Source organism: Paramisgurnus dabryanus, chromosome 1 (assembly GCF_030506205.2).
Source record: "Paramisgurnus dabryanus chromosome 1, PD_genome_1.1, whole genome shotgun sequence".
NCBI classification, from domain to species: domain Eukaryota; kingdom Metazoa; phylum Chordata; class Actinopteri; order Cypriniformes; family Cobitidae; genus Paramisgurnus; species Paramisgurnus dabryanus.
In genome coordinates this window covers 2,284,051-2,307,509 of record NC_133337.1, presented here as the reverse complement: position 1 = coordinate 2,307,509, position 23,459 = coordinate 2,284,051, and the positions used below count along the sequence as shown (strand labels likewise).

General features: G+C 38.4%; 1 protein-coding gene across 4 annotated transcripts in view; it reads left to right on the top strand.

The window, feature by feature from the left end:
* tspan9b (tetraspanin 9b) overlaps positions 1-23,459 on the top strand; it is a 111,258-nt gene that overhangs the window by 71,375 nt on the left and 16,424 nt on the right. For all 4 annotated transcript variants that reach the window (XM_065265678.1, XM_065265677.1, XM_065265679.1 and 1 more), the window contains one exon: positions 19,987-20,178. In XM_065265678.1, the coding sequence (XP_065121750.1) occupies positions 19,987-20,178 (192 nt within the window). The remainder of the gene's footprint in view (positions 1-19,986; positions 20,179-23,459) is intronic.

Below are 23,459 nucleotides of genomic sequence, written 5' to 3'. Positions count from 1 at the left end.
ATGCTAATCATGCTAGCATCATGTTAGCTTCATGCTAATCATGCTAGCATCATGCTAACTTCATGCTAATCATGCTAACATCATGCTAGCTTCATGCTAATCATGGTAACATCATGCTAGCTTCATGCTAACTTCATGCTAGCTTCATGCTAATTATGCTAGCATCATGCTAGCTTCATGCTAATCATACTAGCTTCATGCTAATCATGCTAACATCATGCTAGCTTCATGCTAACATCATGCTAGCTTCATGTTAATCATGCTAGCTTCATGCTAGCTTCATGCTAATCATGCTAGCATCATGCTAATCATGCTAACATCATGCTAACATCATGTTAAATTATGCTAGCTTCATGCTAAATCATGTTCGCTTCATGTTAAATCATGCTAGCTTTATCTTAAATCATGATAGCTTCATGCTAAGTTGTCAAACTCTACTCTCAGACTAGGCTTTCTCAAGCCAACATAAAGTTTGTTCCGACGAACTTTTCTATCTAGTTTTAATATTTTTGAATGACTCGTAACGGGCACCCGCTCATTTCTTATCAACCTGCGCATATCACCGATGCAAATTGAGTGATTCATTGAGAGGATGCGACTGCTGTTTCGCAACGTTCATGCGATTGGAAAGAAGATGAGGCACTTCTGACTACGTTTGGATGTGCGAGAAAGTATTAAACTGTTGGTGAGATGGGATGAGAATGTAATGCTGGCATAGGCTACAGTACAATCACAGTTGCACAGATGTGTAGTGCTGCTGTGACGGATCAAAACTCTTGATGTGTAAACTTTAGAGAGAGTTGCACTTCTATGCCTTATACTGTAGTACATTAACATACATTTTGCGAATAGAGTAATGAAAAACAACGTATGTGCGCAGTTTATGTGCGCAGTTTGTGCCCCCTCAGTCTCTGTATGCGTGCACGGGTTTTAGCGCACTCAATAGGGCACATCGGAGAGACGTTCCTAAAAGCATGCGTACATAAAATCTTTCTGCTCTTGACAGGGAACATATAAACAAAATGATCTCAACAGTATTCATTTTCTAATAAAACATTTCTTTATGTCTTAAGTGTATGTATAGAGAGTCAAAAACCAGTCTGTGCTGGTCTTAAAGAGACAGTAACCTTAATTAACCTACTTAAGTCTGTGTCATTAATCACACAACCTAAGACAAAGAGAAATTCACTTTTGTAGCTCAAAAAAATATATATATTTAATTCATACAATAAAAACAGTGTTATCATTCACTATTCAGGCAAACAAATAACTGGCTGGTAAAAAGTCTCTGTGGCAGGTGGATTTCTAAATCCACCTGCCACAGTGGCTGGTGGTCAAAAAAAGTTAACTTCAGGCCCTGCAAGTGAGGAACCTATTTTTTGTTATAATGTTACCAGCCAAGCTGAAAATGTGTTCTGATGGTGTAACGCAGATTGATAACTTCTTTGCAACCTTGAGTGGCCAAGAGAAAATGGCCATTTCTCAATCCGAAGGCTACACCGAGGCTGCAGCTTTCGGATTGAGAAATGGGCCATATCTTGCCTCATTGTTTCGCCCCCAATCAACGTGGCAAAGGCAGGTTCGCTGTAGCAGTGCACCCCTCATCCTGTATTGAAAGGGAAAACTCGTAAGTCCAAGATCTGTCTGAGACTGGCATCTTTCTTTGAAACAAGAGAAGTAACAGCTATAAAATTTGGACTCACTCTGTACTGCACAGTGGAGTATTAACAAGAAAATTCTATACTTCTGTAAGAAGGTTCGTACTCATTACAAGTCTTAATCTGAACACGGCTCTAAGGATCTCAGCACGATCGTCGGGGACCAAAGAGTGAAATATGCCTTCTACGAGTGAATTGAAGCAAGTAGCCGTTCTCTATCCAGCTGGACATACCGGGAATAGATCGGCAGAAATGAAGAAGAGCCGTGTTTTATAAGTTGCAGAAGTGGAATACCGCCTGGTGGCAGGGAACCCATTTCTGCAGCTGCATAATGAAGGTTGTGTGTAGGAGCGCATAGTGTGTGAGTGGTTTTAAGACCGGTGTTTGCATTGTATCCAACGCCCTGATGTAAAGAGGGGACTGAGGAACACAGGATATTTGGGGGTGGTCCGGCCAAGTTTTAACTCTCTTCCTCCTCGAACTTTGCACTTCATGTGTCTTTCGGAGGCATGGGTCCAGTGTCAATTTTTAATGGGGACCATGGTGTTTTGGCAGGCCAGCATGCCTGGCTGGGTGCTGATGTTTTAGGTCAGGTTCAGCCAGGGTGGCTGTGGTGGCTGCACTGGAGTTGGCGCAGGTTTGGAGCGCTGTTGTTGCTTTGGCTGTTTGGGGCAGCCAACATCTGTAAAGGAGCTTGTCCTCTTTGGCAGGAAGTTGCGCATAGCTTGGGATAACTTGTGAGCCTTAGTGAAGCGCTTCTTGAACCCTTTGACAGGAGCGAGACAGAAGAGTCATGTAGACACACGATACACATGCTTAATCTCTTTGAGGTTGAGCCAGTGGTATCATTCTAACACCACTAGACTGGCTCACAGCTTGGCTTGTTATACAGTACTTGCAGCACTGCCATTGTGTGAAAGACAGAAGCGACTTGACTGTCACTTGGTGTACGATCAATTCGTGCAAGAGGAGGGGCAGGTCTTCGTGGGCAAAAAAAACTGGTTCTCCATGGCGCGGTGGAGAAAGTGCACACTGGGGCTGGGCCAGTGAGCCCATTATTGGACTGTCCTTCGGCTCACGGCTCTGCTGCTGTTTCCATCTCTGTCTGAGTGGGAGCACAGGAGGCCACTGAGGGCAGTGATTTGGACACACAACGGAATGAGTGAGAACGGTCTCGGCATGGGTTTTGAAAATCTTCGAGGGGCAGAGGCGTTTGGCACGAGCCGCAGTGCCTAAACTACATTGTATCAATGTGCTTATGTTCTTTTAGAGGAAATTTTGCCTTGAACGTCGCGAACACTGCAATTTACTTCCCGTTGGAGGCGAGAGACCGGAGGTATGCAAATTATTTTAAAGTGGAGGGAATTGAATGAGAGTGGGGGGGCAGTGAAATGCATTTTAAGTAATATGTATCCGTTGTTCAGATTGGGCCATTTTCGGCAGACATTTCCAAAGGAGGAATTTTTTCGGCTGCAGGTTTGTGATCGGCTGGGAGAGAGAGAGAGAGAGAGACGCTCGTGACAACTGACAGTCCAGAACCTCACACAGGAAAAAGACGAAAAGCCTGTATATGTTAGACGAAAGCCTGTATATGTTCAACTAAATAAAATTTTTAACCGGTTCACGAGACCCGTGAGTCTTTTCACGAACCCGCTCTCTAGGTTCACGCGTATTAATCCTCGCTCACTGGTGGTGACAGAAAATGCAACGGGTGGGTGTTCATATCTGCTGTTTTAAAATAAACATAATAAATGTAATTCTGTCCGCTATGGCAAAATAAGGGTTTATTTTAGATTTAGGGGATTCTTTTACCAAGTCTCTGATTAAAACATGTGTATACGCGCACCGATGGTGGCAGAATACGCTGATGCGCACTTATATCTGACGTTAATAAACTTTTAAATGTTTTTAAGACGTTTTCATCCCATCTTAAGGGTTTATTTTTAATTAAATGCTTCTTAAAACCACGTGTGAATGTGTATATTATACAACGAGTCTTATATTGTCTGCTCTGAAAAAAATAAAGTATTATTTTAGATTTTAGGTGAAGTGGCAGCGTGTATTTTATGACAAATACATCTTGATATAAACGTTTGTTTTGTCAAAAGTTTCTTATAGACATTCAAGAATCAAATATTTTACATGTATCTGGTTAAACCTAAATCTGCTATTATCTATTGAACTATTTTTCTGATAAGCCTCAAACTTACAGAAGCTTGCGTCAGGTCATATATACCGTTAATAAACTTTTAAACGATTAAAGACGTTTTCATCCCATCTTCAGAGTTTGTTTTTAATTTTGCCGTTTTAAAACCATATGTGAATGTGTATATTATGGCAAATATAGATTGATATAAACGTTTGTTTTGTCAAAAGTTTCTTAGACATTCAAGAAACAAATATTTTAGTTGTATCTGGTTAAACTTAAATCTGATATTTTCTATTGAACTAGGCTATTTTTCTGATCAGTCACAAGCTTCCACAAGCTGCTCTGTGTGTGTGTGAGAGAGATAATTCACAGCAGGGGCGGATTGTAAACTAGTTAGAGTCTTTTAAACCTGTAGTGGTAAAATGTAATATGGTCACTCTGACAAAAAGTAAAAGGTTTATTTTAGATTTTAGGTGAAGCACCAGCACCTATTTTTATGGCAAACACTGCAGGATCTAAAAGTTTGTAACGTCACAAATTTATTTAATGAAATACTCAGTACGTGTATAGCAATGAACTGTGCCAAAACCACAGGGGGCCGCCAATACTATACTCTTTAGACTAAAGCGTATTTATTTTAACCTAAATAAAAGTTGAATCTTTTCATGCATAGTATTCTGTTCACACCATTAGATCGCGCTCCGGTGTTTACAATAGAGAACATACGCGGATGTGTGTTCATATCTACCGTTAAGAAACTAACTATTTAAGACATTTTCATCTCATCTTCCGGGGTTTATTTTAAATTAATGTCACTTTAAAACCAACTGTGAATATATGGTTATTACACAATAAATGTAATTCTGTCCACTCTGGCAAAATAAGGGTTTATTTTAGATTTAGGGATTTCTTTAACCAAGTCTCTGATTAAAACATGTTAATGCGCGCACCAACATTGCCAGAGAACGTAGGATGATGCGCTCTTATATCTGGCGTTAAGAACCTTTTAAACGTTTTAAGACATTTCAGCCCCTCTTCTGGTTTGAATTCATTAATGTCACCTAACATCCATGTGTGTACATGTGTATTTACGATAAATGTAACACGGTACGCATTGTCAAAATAAAAGGTTTCCTGAACATGGTATTCCGTTGCGTGTTTTTTGTCTTCCGAGTGCTCGTCATATTAATGATGTGAAAAAAGTTTGATGTTTTGGATGTTCAGTTTCTGGACGGACAGTTTTTAGGAGAGTGCCTCCTTCTCACCATCCGTTATCACCCAGCACCCCCCAGAGTGTCTGAACAGCGGTTGTGTTCAGCGGACCGTACTCCTTCTTAAACTCTGTGTTGGTAAAATAAATGTAATTCAGCACACATTGACAAAAAGTAAAAGGTTTATTTTAGATTTTAGGTGGTGCACCAGCGCCTATTTTATGGCAAACACTTCAGGTTCTAAAAGTTTGTAACACCAAGAAATTATTTAATGAAATATACAGTATGTGTATAAGCAATGCCCCCCAATAGGCCATAATCTCCAGGGGTCGTCAATACTACTTTCTTTAGACTAAAGGGTATTTATTTTAACCTAAATAAATGTTTAATCGCATCACGAACTCCGTGAATCTGTTCATGCACCACAATCTATTGTTCACACGCATTAAAGATCGATCACCGATGATGACAGAGAACGAACCGGGGGCGTGTTCATATCTGCAATTTTTAAAATAAACTTAATAAATGTAATTCTGTCCGTTCCGGCAAAATAAAGGTTTATTTTAGATTTAGCGAATTCTTTAACCAAGTCTTTCATTAAAACACGTTATTGCTTAGGGCAATAAGCACATGCACACACATATCTGTGGTTTTAAAAATAAACTTTTTAAAATTTAAGACATTTAAACATTTGAAAAAAATCAAAAATTTTAGATGTGTCTGAGTAAACTTATATCTAATGTCATATGAACAGTGCCGCATTGCGTTCGTGTATGGTGTGGCGTAGGGTGTGTGTGTGTGTGTGTGTGTGTGTGTGTGTGTGTGTGTGTGTGTGTGTGTGTGTGTGTGTGTGTGTGTGTGTGTGTGCGTTTGTGTGTGTGTGTGTGTGTGTGTGTGTGCGTTTGTGTGTGTGTGTGTGTGTGCGTTTGTATGTGTGTGTGTGTGTGTGTGTGTGTGTGTGTGTGTGTGTGTGGTTATCACATGGTAGGGGGTCCCAAATGATCAATGATCAGGATTTTTATGAACCGGGGCAGGCCCTTGGTCTGCATGCGGGGTTAGGTTCAACTTAGGTTAACATCTATCATTGCGTAATAAGCAAACATGAAATTATATTTTACCTATGGTTTGTTGGTTGTATGTAGGGATGCACCGAATCCAAATTTTTTAGGTTCGGCCGAATCTTAAACGGTGGATTCGAATACCGAATCCTACTCGCATCCTTATTCCATTAACACGGTAAAGCACATTAATGAAGTAAACAACGTCCGCCGTGTATTTTTCATTTAATTTAATTTTAACTGTACATTATGCCAGGATGACAAGTTGGAAAAACTATTTTGACAATAACCATAAGCCTATGCATAATGAAAGCGATGCGTTGCAACACGCTTGTTTTTCCAATAAGCAAACAGCTTCGCGCTGAAAACTATATTTAACGTTGAGTGAGAAGCTCCGCTCGTCAATGTCAGTTTTCACACGGCCGTCCAATTACAGTGGAGGAGGGGCGGGACATTACCACAGCAACCAACCGGCTCACCGCTGAAGCATCACAGCTACCAAGCGCTCGGCTGAAAAACAGCTGGCAATTGGCATCCTCAAGGCGTTTTCAGCCGTGTTTAAAAGTTTTGGTGTGTCCAGCCCTAAGGCTCACCGAAAGAAAAAGCTCATCTCATCTCCACGTCAGCACCCGATGTGTGTAATCAACGGCCGCGTGACGTCGACCAGCGTAGCGCAAGCCTAGGGTTTGGTGGAAAAAAAATCTAGGATTCGGCCGAACCCGAACCCCGTCAAAAAGCCCAGTATTCGGCCGAATCCGAATCCTGGATTCGGTGCATCCCTAGTTGTATGTTTCCTAGTTTTGTGTATTTTTTCTTAGGCAAACTTTTGCTTTTTCAAACTTAGGCAGTCTTCATACCTTTGTCTTTTCATACTTTGTTCATAGTTTTCTTCGCTAGTGTCAACTTGTGTCTGAGATTTTTGTAAATTCACCAGATGTTCTCGGGTGTATTTTTCTTAGGCAGACGTTTTCTTTTTCATACTTAGGCATTCTTCATACTTTTGTCTTTTCATACATTTGTTCAAAGTTTTCATCGCTAGTGTCAACTCATGTCTGAGATTTTTTGTAAATTCATCAGATGTTCTCACCTGTGTCTTTTCTTAGGCAGACGTTTTCTTTTTCATACTTAGGCATTCTTCATACTTTTGTCTTTTTCATACATTTGTTCAAAGTTTTTCTTTGCTAGTGTCAACTCATGTCTGAGATTTTTGTAAATTCATCAGATGTTCTTACCTGTGTATTTTCTGAAACAAACTTTTGATTTTCAAACTTAGGCAGTCTTCATACCTTTGTCTTTTCATACATTTGTTTAAAGTTGTTCTTCGCTAGTGTCAACTCATGTCTGAGATTTTTGTAAATTCATCAGATGTTCTTACCTGTGTATTTTCTGAAACAAACTTTTGATTTTCAAACTTAGGCAGTCTTCATACCTTTGTCTTTTCATACATTTGTTTAAAGTTGTTCTTCGCTAGTGTCAACTCATGTCTGAGATTTTTGTAAATTCATCAGATGTTCTTACCTGTGTATTTTCTGAAACAAACTTTTGCTTTTCAAACTTAGGCAGTCTTCATACCTTTGTCTTTTCACATTTTGTTCATAGTTTTCTTCGCTAGTGTCAACTTGTGTCTGAGATTTTTGTAAATTCACCAGATGTTCTAGGGTGTATTTTTCTTAGGCAGACGTTTTCTTTTTCATACTTAGGCATTCTTCATACTTTTGTCTTTTCATACATTTGTTCATAGATTTTTCATCGCTAGTGTCAACTCATGTCTGAGATTTTTGTAAATTCATCAGATGTTCTTGGGTGTATTTTTCTTAGGCAGACGTTTTCTTTTTCATACTTAGGCATTTTTCATACTTTTGTCTTTTCACACAAGGCAAAAGTTTGCCTAAGAAAAAATACACAAAACTAGGAAACATACAACCAACAAACCATATGTAAAATATAATTTCATGTTTGCTTATTACGCAATGATAGATGTTAACCTAAGTTGAACCTAACCCCGCATGCAGACCAAGGGCCTGCTCTGGTTCATAAAAGATCATTTGGGACCCCCTACCACGTGATAACCACACACACACACAAACGCACACACAAACGCGCACACACTCACAGTCTGTCACACACACACACCCTACGCCACACCATACATGAACGCAACGCGGCACTGTTCATATGACATTAGATATAAGTTTACTCAGACACATCTAAAATGTTTGATTTTTTCAAATGTTTAAATGTCTTAAACTTTAAAAAGTTTATTTTTAAAACCACAGATATGTGTGTGCATGTGCTTATTGCCCTAAGCAATAACGTGTTTTAATCAGAGACTTGGTTAAAGAATTCTCTAAATCTAAAATACCGTAAAACTTCAAATAATAGCCGAGTCCCAAATAGACGCCTGTCTCTTTTAACTCTTTCCCCGCCATTGACGAGATATCTCGTCAATTAAGAGAAAACGCTTCCCCGCCAATGACGAGATTTTCCGTCTTTCCGCAATACCGCTATTATCCACCAGGTGGCGCCCTTCCGCAACTTTTTAAAACCGGAAGTATTGCCCTATGGCAAGCTGCTGCATGTCCGTGTCTGTTTTAAAGATCGCTCTGAATGGGATCTCTATGAAAAGTCCGTCACAAAAATTGAATTATCTCTGCTTTTTGCTCAAAATATGGTGTTTTTGCAAAAACCTACCCATATTCAAAAGCTGATTGCAAAAGAACCACTAAAGGTAGGATGAAACGGTTTTTTTTGTTTGAAAGCAGAGGGTCTGTTCTTTCATTTGGTATATTGTATGTTTATTTATTTAAAGAAGAACATTTTCTGGAAGGCATTAAACTTTGGTGAAAATCATGAAAAACGCTGGCGCTGGCTGGCAACTTTTTTTAAAAACGCTGGCGGTGAAAGAGTTAAACGCCTGGTGTGACGACAGGTTTGGGTAAATAAACGCCTGTCTCAAATAAAGGCCTGCTCTGTTTTTTAGTTTCGGGTTGTATTTAATCTTCTAAAACCCGTCAGATCATCTGTTTAAGACAGTTCTATGGTGCAGATTGAACACGCTAAAGTTTTTTTGCTTACCGGTAGATGTCACGTGACAGATGCAGTCATTCCGTTACTCATCACTATGACAGCACAACAAGCTTCGTCGCCAGGATTGAGGTGATGATGACAGTAGCGAAGTGGCAATCGGGAGAGTCTGGACTTTTCCTGGTGGGCCGGTAGTGTTTTGAGGCCGCTGATAATAGTCGGGCTTTCAGTCTTTTGTCATGCATGCACTCCCGCCACACATTGTATTTCTCGCGCGGAAACACTATTTATCATATTTAATATGCTGCAGCGCCCAAAATGTATCTGGCCGCACTGCTCTCTCTCTCTATCAAGCCCGTCTTTCCTAGAGTTCTAGTCGAGCGAGCCAATACAAAAAAAAAGAGAAAGAGGCTACACAATAGCCAATCAGAAAATAGCACTGTTGTATCTGGGTAAGATTTCACGCAACAACCAATAAAAAACATATCCTTGTTTGCTTTATTTATACTGCCAATAATTTAAGACATGTTAAACACATTCAAATTAAAAATAAAACGTAATATGTGGTAACCTCCTGCTGTCATGCTGGAACAATTAAATTAAAAGCCTGTCTCTTATAGACGCCCAGAGCCGGCCCTAGACCTTCGGGGGCCCTAAGCACAGTTTGGTCGGGGGCCCATTTGACCGTTTTAAGTAAGGCCTAAAGAAAAGCAATGACTACCTTATGACTATACTGCACATATTATATCTAATATGTTATTTTTTTAAATGTGTCTATTAAATTATGTTTTAATTATTCTATGTATACTGTATGTTAATGATCTTTTTTACATTTGGTCCTGAGTACGTATTTCGTTCTTATGTGGCAACATGTAGCCTACAGAATGATAATAAAAGACCTTGGGGTGGTCCCGGACAGGGAATATCTTAAGACAGGACTCGGCCTTTGTTTAATTAGAAAACATAACAAATTTTAACAAAAATGCCTTACTAAAAACATTATTTGTGTGGATTTTGAGGCAAAACAAAGGGCACTGGTGTATTTTAAGATATGTCAGTGCAAGCTTTTTTCAGTTTGGACAGCTCTTAGCCTACTTTTATTTTAGTCTAGGATTAGTTTAATTCCTTTCAGGGAAACTGCCCCCTTGAGTTCTTGATTTGAGTTCCATGTTTGATGTCTAACAGAAAAATATGATACCACTGACTGAACTGAATGGCAGTGCAGTGCAACAAACACACACTGATGAACTTGCTGAATAAAAAGACTGATAAAGTGATTTTCACTGACCATCAAAGAAACATTTTTAATTGACACCAGAGTTTAAGAGACACAAACAACAGCCTATATATAATTCAAATGAAATAGAGTAAATAGAATAACATTTAAATAAAATATTATATAAAATAATAAATATAACACTTAAATGTTTAAATTTTTCAAATAAACAAAATTAACAATAATATCTAAAACCCAACAAACAAGATTAATAGTACCTAACATTCGCCTCACTATATATTATCCCTTACGTGAATAGCATAACAAAAGTTAATAGGCTTTGGATGAGCTAAATCTGACACAAACATAGGTTTGTGGATAATAACAATTCACTTGCAAATAATATTAATAATTGAAGATTAACAATTAACATTGCATTCATAACATTAATCTAACAAAGCTGGTTACTGTATGTCATATGCATTGCTATAGTTTAAATATTAAACACTGAACAGTGACATTATACACTTTTGCAAAGGCTAGCAGGTGGTTTAACAATGGTGCGCTGTCTGGACATGTACATATGTTTACTCTTACACATAAAACACTTTAAATTCAGACGTTTAACAATATAATTACACTAATGACATAAATATGTAGAAATTACAATGGCATACGAAAAAATATAAGCGTAACTGAATTAATTTACCACATTAAACCGTTTAAATATTAATTATTAAGCTTAATAAACCAATTCACATTATGATGGAAAATATAAGAAAGAGAAGTCAAACAGAACACAGGTTTGGTCATTACCGAAGTCAAATAAGATCCACTTACTTCGCATTTACGCACAAACACACATAACATTAAAGAAATTGCCCTTAAAGCAACAGCAAAAGTTCGCGTCTGTATCAGCGATCCGGCTCAACTCAACTTTGCGTTCTGTGGGCGGGATGCTCGCCTGCACATAGTCGCGGGCACTGATTGGCTGCTGCGCTGGATGCTGTGTGTCAATCAATCTCGGCAACAAAGAGATCTTATTAGCGAACTTTCATAATAACTATAATAACAAGTAACAGCCTTTTTAACATTGCCATAATAATAAATAATGAATATTTATATTTATTTTGTTACTTTTGATGAATGATTTTTTTCAACTAAGTCACTAGCTAAGTGACTTTAGGGGGCCCTCTGCTGGCCACGAGGCCCTTTGCAATTGCAAGTGTCGTTTAGTGGCTGGGCCGGCTCTGTAGACGCCTGTCTCTTTTAGACGCCTGGTGTGATGATAGGTTTGGGAAAATAAAAGCCCGGGCTATTATTTGAAGTTTTACGGTAAACCCCTATTTTGCCGGAACAGACAGAATTACATTTATTACGTTTATTTTAAAAATGGCAGATATGAACACGCCCCCAGTTCATTCTCTGTCATCATCGGTGATCGATCTTTAATGCGTGTGAACAATAGATTGCGGTGCATGAACAGATTCACGGAGTTCGTGATGCGATTAAACATTTATTTAGGTTAAAATAAATACCCTTTAGTCTAAAGAAAGTAGTATTGACGACCCCTGGAGATTATGGCCTATTGGGGGGCATTGCTTATACACGTACTGTATATTTCATTAAATAATTTCTTAGTGTTACAAACTTTTAGAACCTGAAGTGTTTGCCATAAAATAGGCGCTGGTGCACCACCTAAAATCTAAAATAAACCTTTTACTTTTTGTCAATGTGTGCTGAATTACATTTATTTTACCAACACAGAGTTTAAGAAGCAGTACGGTCCGCTGAACACAACCGCTGTTCAGACACTCTGGGGGGTGCTGGGTGATAACGGATGGTGAGAAGGAGGCACTCTCCTAAAAACTGTCCGTCCAGAAACTGAACGTCCAAAACATCAAACTTTTTTCACATCAATAAATTTGACGAGCACTCGGAAGACAAAAAACACGCAATGGAATACCATGTTCAGGAAACCTTTTATTTTGACAATGCGTACCGTGTTACATTTATCGTAAATACACATGTACACACATGGATGTTAGGTGACATTAATGAATTCAAACCAGAAGAGGGGCTGAAATCTCTTAAAACGTTTAAAAGGTTCTTAACACCAGATATAAGAGCGCATCATCCTACGTCCTCTGGCAACGTTGGTGCGCGCATTAACATGTTTTAATCAGAGACTTGGTTAAAGAAATCCCTAAATCTAAAATAAACCCTTATTTTGCCAGAGTGGACAGAATTACATTTATTGTGTAATAACCATATATTCACAGTTGGTTTTAAGGTGACATTAATTTAAAACAAACCCCGGAAGATGAGATGAAAATGTCTTAAATAGTTTAAAAGTTTCTTAACGGTAGATATGAACACGCATCCCTGTATGTTCTCTATTGTAAACACCGGAGCGCGATCTAATGGCGTGAACAGAATACTATTGTAAGAATTTTGATTGATCCTGACCAAAAGGTCAACGCTTCCTGAGAACACAGCATGGATACCCGAGAGTGCAGTGTGTGTGCCCTGTAGGTGCCCGAGGCAGCAAGGACATCAAAAGAGAACTTTTTGCAAAACAACAAGTTTTCCTCCAGGACTCACGGCAGGAGACCAAGACCCCCAAAACACTTCTCTCGAGAATCAGAACTTTGTCTTGAATACAGTAGACTCCCCGGAGAGCTACCCTTCATTGTCAAACATCACATCTCCATACAAATGGTTGATCTGCAGACAGATAGATACCCTTGATTGTCAAACATCATATCTTCATACAAATGGTAGACCTGCAGACAGATGTCTGACCCTTCTACCCCTCCTTTCATTGTTATTCATGTTTCATTTCATTAAAAGGTTTAATCGTGACTGGTACACAGGTCTCATTCCCATATCGATAAAACAGGTTTAATAGAGTTACACCCTTATAGAGCTTACACCCCACTACAAATGTATCCAGGACAAGGTGCCTCCCACAGGTCTGTAAGAACCAATCACTGCAAACTTCCATTGGTAAATAATGTATACATAATGTTTATTCCGTCTGGGTTTTTAAGGAGAGCTGACAAACATTTCAGGGAATCTGTAACCAGTATTTACTGTGTGTCGTCTTTACCAGGTATGAAAGGTTTTTATATTTCCTGTTTGATGTAAATACTATTGGTTTGTATTTGTGTTACATTTTATTTGAACTGTGAATTGGCTTTGAATTGTGATTTTCTTACCTGGTTAATAAATTGTTAAGTTTGATTTATTCTGTGTTGCTCGGTAAATGTTGACACTGCAAGTAATATCGTTGTATCCGTAGTTACCGTAAGGACTGAAATCAGGCTAGGATCGGCCCAAACCCAGTTAGATAGTGAATAATACATCAGCTGAGGATTTGTGAGATACGAATAGCAATTGGCGTTAGTTTAAGTGTACTTAGAAGCGTGGAGGCTGTGTTTCCGTTTAGAGTAACATTTCTGATTACTCTTAATAGGGTCAGCCTCAACCTCTGTTTATCTCAATGTTATTCTATTCATTAATCTTGATTAGAAATAATAATTGTAATAATTAAGTGTCACCTCTAAGGGGACTAAATAAAGTATGTTTAAAGTTGAGCACGCAGAAAGTGGCCGCTTAAGCGTATAGTCCAACCTCTGGCAGTGACCAACACTGATTCGCTTATGACCGTTGACCAGTATATTAATTATGAGGCCCGTACTAGGATCATGTGCGACTGTGAGAACCAAATGAACGAGTGTAATACCAGAGCTTTATCAGAATAAATAAACAAACATCCATTCAAATTATACTATTAATAAATAACAATCCACATAAATATTAATTATATCTTATTTAATTGGAGTCAGATAAGAGATTAATAATCTAAATGAAGAAATGTATAAATCCATATCTTATCCAATGTGAAAGGAAAGACTGAAACGCGCGAGAATCCTTCACCACGCCTCTGGAGACCGCCATTGGACCAGTGGGTGGTGCCTACCTTACACTATGCATGAAAAGATTCAACTTTTATTTAGGTTAAAATAAATACCCTTTAGTCTAAAGAGTATAGTATTGGCGGCCCCCTGTGGTTTTGGCACAGTTAATTGCTATACATGTACTGAGTATTTCATTAAATAAATTTGTGATGTTACAAACTTTTAGATCCTGCAGTGTTTGCCATAAAAATAGGTGCTGGTGCTTCACCTAAAATCTAAAATAAACCTTTTACTTTTTGTCAGAGTGACCATATTACATTTTACCACTACAGGTTTAAAAGACTCTAACTAGTTTACAATCCGCCCCTGCTGTGAATTATCTCTCTCACACACACACACACACAGAGCAGCTTGTGGAAGCTTGTGACTGATCAGAAAAATAGCCTAGTTCAATAGAAAATATCAGATTTAAGTTTAACCAGATACAACTAAAATATTTGTTTCTAGAATGTCTAAGAAACTTTTGACAAAACAAACGTTTATATCAATCTATATTTGCCATAAAATACACACTGCCACTTGACCTAAATTCTAAAATAATACTTTATTTTTGTCAGTGCAGACATAATAAGATTTGTTGTATAATATACACATTTTCACATATGGTTTTAAAAAGACAAAATTAAAAACAAACTCTGAAGATGGGATGAAAACGTCTTTAATCGTTTAAAAGTTTATTAACAGTATATATGACCCGGCACAAGCTTCTGTAAGTTTGAGGCTGATCAGAAAAATAGTTCAATAGATAATTGCAGATTTAGGTTTAACCAGATACATGTAAAATATTTGATTCTTGAATGTCTATAAGAAACTTTTGACAAAACAAACGTTTATATCAAGATGTATTTGTCATAAAATACACGCTGCCACTTCACCTAAAATCTAAAATAATACTTTATTTTTGTCAGAGCAGACAATATAAGACTCGTTGTATAATATACATATATTCACATGTGGTTTTAAGAAGCATTTAATTAAAAATAAACCCTTAAGATGGGATGAAAACGTCTTAAAAACATTTAAAAGTTTATTAACGTCAGATATAAGTGCGCATCAGCGTATTCTGCCACCATCGGTGCGCGTACACATGTTTTAATCAGAGACTTGGTTAAAGAATCCCCTAAGTCTAAAATAAACCCTTATTTTGCCATAGCGGACAGAATTACATTTATTAAGTTTATTTTAAAACGGCAGATATGAACACCCACCCGTCGCATTTTCTGTCACCACCGGTGAGCAAGGTTTAATACGCGTGAACCTAGAGAGCGGGTTCCTGAAAAGACTCACGGGTCTCGTGAACCGGTTAAAATTTTTATTTAGTTTAACATATACAGGCTTTTGTCTAAAGAAACAGACAGGACCGTTGAGCACCGGCCCCTGCTGTGAGACACGCTGGGGGCTGCGGGTTTATGATCGGCTGGGAGAGAGAGAGAGAGAGAGAGAGAGAGAGAGAGACAGCAATAAACATGACAGCATACGCTTGACAAAAAACACACACACAGGAAAAAAACATCTAGTTGATTGACACATCGTAAAACACGCACAGGCCGGACAGACGCTGTCTAAATCGCCATAAAATACGATTCTCAGAACTAGACAGCATGTACACCGTTTGATTGATAGTCCCGCCCCCTGTCAAAGAGGGTCATAAATCAATCAAATTTTGACATATGCAGGTCCGCTACAACTACTGCAATGCATGCATCTGCAATAGTCAGAGCTTTTTCATAGGACGTTTCACTATATGAAAATGGTTTCAGATAAAAAGAGATATCGCAGATATATCTGTGTACTATGCAGGAAATGCAAGGCAGAAGTAAATTTCTCATCTAGTTTTTCCACCATATAGCAAAATACATTGAATTACACTTCCCTCCCCCATTTTCCTGGGCTCTGAGAATGGCTGGCTAAATTGTTTAGTATTAGTTAATGCAAGATGTTTAGGGCTGTCAAAATTAGTGCATTAATAATGCATTAACGTAACTTCATTTTAATGACACACATTTTATTAATGTGCGATTAATGCAACGTGCAATTTATGCTTGACCCTTGGCCTAGTCCGTTGTTGAATAATTTGAGATGCAGCCTTCAGCCGTGTGCAGAGGCGTCATGCCCATTCAAACTGAGGGGGCACTTGCCCCCTTGGTTTTTTGAGCCTCAAAATCAAAGAAGCGTCCATTAATCTGTTATTTGTCTTTTAATCTGTTTAATATGCACAATATTATTAATTATGTGCTGCATCCTTGTCGCTTTTCAGAGATTTTCACCGTTTTGATCGTGTTACATTACTTTATGCTGGCGGCAGGCGCTGCATTTAGCGCAGTCGCTGATGTCATCAATGTCTGAGCGCGTTCATGAGCTCTTTGCTGTTGCTGCTGTATTTTGCTATCTGAGGAATTAAAATGTGGAAGAAACGTTCACAACATTTCCAAACCCCAGTACGGTAATATGCAGTTAACCCTCTCTGTGTATGGTTGTATGGTTTAAAATGTCTCAACGTTATATTAGTAGAGATTTCTAGATTCATCTTCTTGGTACAACGCCAAAGTTCACAGGGACGCGGAATATCACACATGTTCACATGAGGTAAAGTTGAATGCAAAAATCAATTTCTCTAATAATATTTATCTAAATGCCAATATGTCATTATTCCGATTGAATAGTATTTGATATGAAAGTTAGTCAACACTTTTATTTTGGAGGTTTTTGTCATGAAGGCAGGAAGGCTCAAAATAGTGCCATGGAAAAGACTGAAAGCTTTATAATATTTTGTTTGATGTCCGTGTATGCATACATTTCTGTATCTGTGCACACTGTGCCCCCTTAAAAAAAATTGGTGCATGACGCCCCTGGCCGTGTGTGCGTCCTAAATGCTTAACTAATACAAAGGATGCCTGTCCATCCACTTGCGCTTCTGAGGTTTTGGGTTTAAAATATGCAGGAATTAAAAAATTAAATGCAGGGCTTGCTAGATGTTAAAATAGTTATTAAGAGACATAAAGTTTGCTACCTGGTTGATGTTAAAGAGTTATTAAGAGTGGCAAGACTCAAATGATCTTCCTCACACTGACTGACACATCTGAAGAATCCTTGCATTAAAGTAAATCTTAAAACTGTATTTGTCTGTCAGTCAGACAATAAAAGAAAGAAAACAGGTTTGATATTGTTTTTGACTGTGTGTGTGTGTGTGTGTGTGTGTGTGTGTGTGTGTGTGTGTGTGTGTGTGTGTGTGTGTGTGTGTGTGTGTGTGTGTGTGTGTGTGTGTGCCCAATCTATTAGCTTTACCAATGATTTTAAGGTATGGATGTGGTGATTTTGTTTTTGAACCTTTTGAATTCTTTAATTGAATTTTTTCAATTAAACTTTGCTGACTCTTTCACCAATAATAAACATACATTTGCATAAAGCAGTGGTTTTCAATCTTGTCCTAGGGGACTAGTGATGGGCAGTCCGGCTCTTTCCATTGATTCGGCTCTTTCGGCTCAAGCTCCGGCTCTACATTTTAGTGATGGCAGTCCGGCTCTTTTCATAGATTCGGCTCTTCTGGCTCGGCTCCCTTAGAAGAGCCGGCTCCCCTGCATGCGTCTGAAGATTCGGCTCTGCTCGTTCGCTACAAAGAATCAGCTCTTAGAGCCGGCGTTCGCGAACGACCCATCACTATAGACCAATTTCGTGTTTGCAAACAGAGATGACGTTTTTTGTGGGCGGAGCCAAACTGGTTGCAGAAAGTGACTGCTCCGCAATAGGGTTGTGAAGTGTTTTAGCATTAAACCGTGATTTTTATGGATCCGGTGTTCTGTCGAAGTCTGATTCCTTTATGTTTCCCTTTAGTGCAATGTTTCTTATAGCGTTTTAATCACATTACGTTTATTTTTTTAGATAGATCAAAAGTTTAAATGGCTTGGCTACTGATATGCATGTATGTAATGTATATGTATTGTTCTTTTTTGCTAAATCAAATATTTTTACAGTCTGAATCGCTAAAGTACATGTAAAAGCAATACTATCATGTATTATATATAATAGCGTTTATTAAATATTTCATATTTTACAGTTTTTATTATTTCTTCCTTAATAAATTATAATTGTAACATCATAAAAACGCTATAAGAAACACATGGAGGGAACAGACTTCGACAGAACACCGGACATCTTCTCTACTTATTTTCTATTCTAATTATTAAAAGATTTCCAGATGATTTCCTCGCTCCATTCTGTCCGTTTAAGGGCTTATTGTAATCATAAACACCTACGTTTATCTTCAAATGATGTATTTGACGATGGTATTCTATAAAAATGAAAGCCATCTTTTTTGGCATTCTTATTCTGACACTTAACAGCACAACCGGACATTTTCCAGTGAGTTATCTTGCTCTTTTCACTCGTGTCTAATTCATTTCCACTGTTTTTCTGCAACCGCATTGCGCGCGCAGCTTGCAGTGACATAACTGTGACGTCTACTCTAAATTGGTCTATAGGGGACCCACTGCCCTGCACATTTTGCATGTCTCCCTTATCTAACACACCTGATTCAGATCATCAGCTCATTAAGGGAGAGATCCATGAACAGAACTGGGTGTGTCAGTTAAGGGAGACATACAAAATATGCAGAGCTGTGGGTCCCCTAGGACAAGATTGAAAACCACTGGCATAAAGCATTCACATTTGTCTACGCCCATGTTGATTGGAGTATTTAAAACTTGAAATTTAAGGAAAATATAGAACAGCTAAAAATGTGCGATTAAGTTGCGATTAAGATTTAATCACGAGTTAACTCATAACAATCATGCAGTTCATCTAGATTAATAGTGCTGTAGTTTATAAATATACAGAGAAAGTTTTGCCATTTCTCTGCCACTTCAACTCCACTTCTTCTCTTTCTATTAATTTGTAAGATACACTTGATTTTAATCTAACCATGTTGTCTCTCCACTCTACGCATGGGTGGGAAAAAAGTAATTTAACATATAAAATATACATTTGATGATATATAATTTTGAAATTAATCAAAATCTGGGGCAGTTCTGTCTGCAGCCAGTGTGCAGTTTAGGTGTGTTTTAGCTAAGTTTTATCTGCTGGTTGGCCCATAGCAGACTGGATTGCTTTTACATTTCGGTTGCCTAAGCATGAAATTACAAGAGTTTTTTCCCATAAGAGATGTGAACAAGCGCACCATCTAATCTGTTACACCTACACACACACATACAAAATACATCTATATACACTTTAATCCTTAGAAGCAACCCTTATTTTGGTTGTATTAGCATTTATATAACTTTCACAGCGGGGAAGCTGACACCGGTATCATTTTGTTGGCTAGGCAAGCAAAAATATACACATCACCTTCCACTACAATACAATATTTTGCTCTGTGTGAACTTGGGTTCATAAAACGCCTTTAATGCAGTTTAGTCACTGCAATTGACACATGGCATGGAAAGAGAGTACAGGTTCTAGGGTCAACTAGTTACACAACCAATTTTAACACCAGTTGACATAAGTGCACATCGTACTGACAAAATATGTTCATGTCCTTTTGCATCCAAAAAATGGCATCTACTGTCTTGTGTCTAAAGTGTTCATGTTTTGTGAGTACTGACTGATTTCAAAGACATTTATGCGTGCTTGATGCATAATTTATGTATTTCTGTTTGCTTTTAAACATGAAAGTCTCTTTTGCTCCTCAGTTGTCGGGCTGTGGGTTGCTAGGTGTGGGTATCTGGCTGTCCGTTTCCCAGGGCAGTTTTGCCACATTCTCTCCATCCTTCCCATCACTCTCCGCTGCAAATCTGGTCATTACCCTGGGCTCGGTCGTCATGGTAACGGGCTTCCTGGGTTGCCTGGGTGCCATCAAAGAGAACAAATGCTTGTTGCTGAGCGTAAGTCCGATTACAGTTTTAGTTGACAGTTTCTTGGACCAGACCGGGTGTGCCTCATACATCCTAAAAAGTAAAGCTACTGGCTCTTTGATCGCCCCCTGGTGGCTGGATGCAGCACAAATCATAAACCCCGCCCTCTCCATCTAAACAAACAGCACTCAGGTCAAAATAAAAAAATTAATTACACTTCCAATAAAATTTTCGAAAGATGGTTCTGTGCACGGTTGCATGAAACTCCTTAAGTGAGGGTTTCCCTGAGGGAGAAAAAATCCCTGAGGTAAGGGGTTTATTTAAGAGCGTTGCAACAAAGGTCTTAACTGTCACCCTTACCTAAGTGTTTATACTAAGTATTTTACGGTAGTCTCTTCCAAAACACGGCAGCGGAGAAGCGGTTGCTATAGTTACAAAATCTCACAGCGTAAACAAATCAACGCACGCAGCTCAACAGACGGCGGATTTGTGTACAATGAAACATCGCAAATAACAGACTGTAAAGTGCCGCATGTATAAAACCTGAAAGTAATTCAAACTGGAAACACTTTAGATTGACGGACGATCAAACCGCTATTCTCCTAATAAATGCACATCACTTTTCTCGAAGGGATTATTTAGAATGTTAGAAATGCGCGTTGGCTTCCTTTTTTTTAAATAACCATAAAATCAGCCATCGCGGGTGACGTTAAGGGACCTCTTATAGTCCCTTAAGTTTTTAAGGGAAAATGGGACTTAAGGACTTTCTAGCAACGCATAGCAGACCTTAAGGTAATACTTTAGCATTTAAGGGTAAATACTAATTACAGCCTTAAGGTTCACTTAAGGCTTTTTCTTGCAACCCATTTTTTATTAAGGGAACCCTTAACCTTATATTTAAGGGATTTCTTAGCTTAAGGACTTTCATGCAACCGAGCACAGGTCCTTAAGGCAGTTGTTATCAATGCTGATACTGTGCAAAAGTCTTAGGCCACCATGCTACCATTAGATTTGTTGTTTTTGCAATGTTATAGTGATCATATATCACTCTTTATAAGAATACAACCAGAAAATAAGTTGTATGTAGTATTAAAAACAGTATAAAAGTATAAGCTGAAGTGTCAAGTATTTAGGGTGAACTCCCCTTCCACATTTTTTTGTACAGTATTGTATGTTCAATTGTGGATTTTTCTGATTAAGTTTGATTTTAGCTAGTAATTTAATGCTATAGAAACAGGGCCTGTCATTATGATTGACATTTGTGATTGACTGCTTTTTTGAGCGGACTGCCGGAGCTTTGAGGGAAGATTGAAGATATAAAACTTGATGTTCAATTTCCGTGTTATTTCACACAGACAAAATGAGTTGTTTAGAAGTAAACTGTACTAACCGACCTACTGAGTTTTTTCTGGTAATGTTAAATGTGAGCTTAATAAGCTAATTAATAAATATTATTAGCTTGGGTAACATGCCTAACATTAGTTAAAGCAGACTGCATGAACTAAAGATCATTCATTTTGCTGTCCAACACATTGTGATAGTTGTTCATAGTACTAGTACTGTTTTTAATTTATAGTGTATTATTATGTGTCTTTAAATTTAAGTCATTAGTTGTATTAACTTACCTTATTTTAGCAAGCCAATCAAATGAGACGTTCAAGGGGCGTGATAAAATTGGTCATGCAAGCATTTGATACCGCGGCTCCACCTCTGGGCTCCACGGACGATTTCTTCTGCGCATGCCATGGCTCAAAACTGAGGTTTTTGCGTAACGTGTTAGCGCCCATTGTAACTTCCCACTGGCTATTGCTTAAATTTACTGACTCCACGTCTCATACTGATGTCCAATATTCAAGTTTATTTGTTGTTGGAACACCGTGAAAACTAAGACAGTGAAAACTAAGACAAACAAACAAACAAACAAACAAACAACAATTTTACAAATAACATCACAACAAAACCACTCAATCCTTAAAATACAATAGATACATAAAGAGTTCATTACCGTGTGCGCCTGATAACCAGCAGTAGAATTCAGTTAAACTTATTCACGTACGTGTATAATCATTCTTAATCCATACTGAATGTTAACGCGTCCGGGTTAAATAAGGAGAGGTCACGTGGACACGTCTTCCGGCACAACAACAAGTTAAACATGATCAATTTACACAAATTACATAATCCAAATACAATGACCCAATTCTTACATACAATATATAATAAATTAAAATCACATAAATGTATTATGCTTTTGTTGACATCTCAGCGTCAGCTACACTCCCACCAAATTACCTTGATTCATTAAAACACATAACACAAGTACATATCAATGGTAATTTCCAGGCAAAGGAGCTCACAATACAAGATAAGAGTCACTAATCCAGTAATTCATGATCACTATATTCCTTTGTTAAAATTGACATGATACATCATTACACATCTGCAAATACCAATAAAATGATTATCAACCACTAGCATGTGTGTACCAGCAAGGCATGCATGTAAAATAAATCACCATCTCAGTCTGTGAAAAGGATCTTAATCTTTAGCCACAAGAACCACTAGCTTTTGAATAGGGCGCTCAATGCTTAAGGGCTTAGTGAGACGCTCACCCCTTTTCCCTAACATTCGGTCCCCAATCTGTATTGTAGCCTTCCGTACCAGTCCGTCATCATCCTTACAGGCTTCAAGAACTCTAGCCAACTTCCACTCATTTCGAGGAACTTCATCTTTGACAATCACAATATCGCCAACCTGGATGTTCCGTTTTGAAGTATGCCATCGTTGCCTGAGAGAGATAGTAGAAAGATATTCTTTCTTCCATCTACTCCAAAACTGTTCACACAAATATTGCACTTGTCTCCATCGTTTCCTTGTGTAGAGATCCTCCTTAACAAATACACCTGGTGGGGGTAGGGGAACAGAGGACTTCATGGTGAGTAAGTGGTTAGGGGTTAGGGGTTCCAAGCTTTTGGGATCGCTGATGGTATCTACAGTGAGGGGACGGTTATTGATTATGGACATAGCTTCATAGAAAAATGTCCGCAAAGAGACATCATTAAGTCTCTCAGCACACTGGGCCAGAACTGAACTCATGACACTTCTCACTGTTCTAATCTGACGCTCCCAAATGCCCCCGGCATGACTTGAACCAGGTGCATTGAAATGGAAATTACACTGCTTAGTTGCCAAATATGCAGCCACTCTCTCATTACTGACATCTTTCATAGCTCTCTCCAATTCGTTTTTCGCTCCCACAAAGTTGGATCCTTGGTCTGATCTAATGTGTCTTACTGCTCCACGGATGGCTA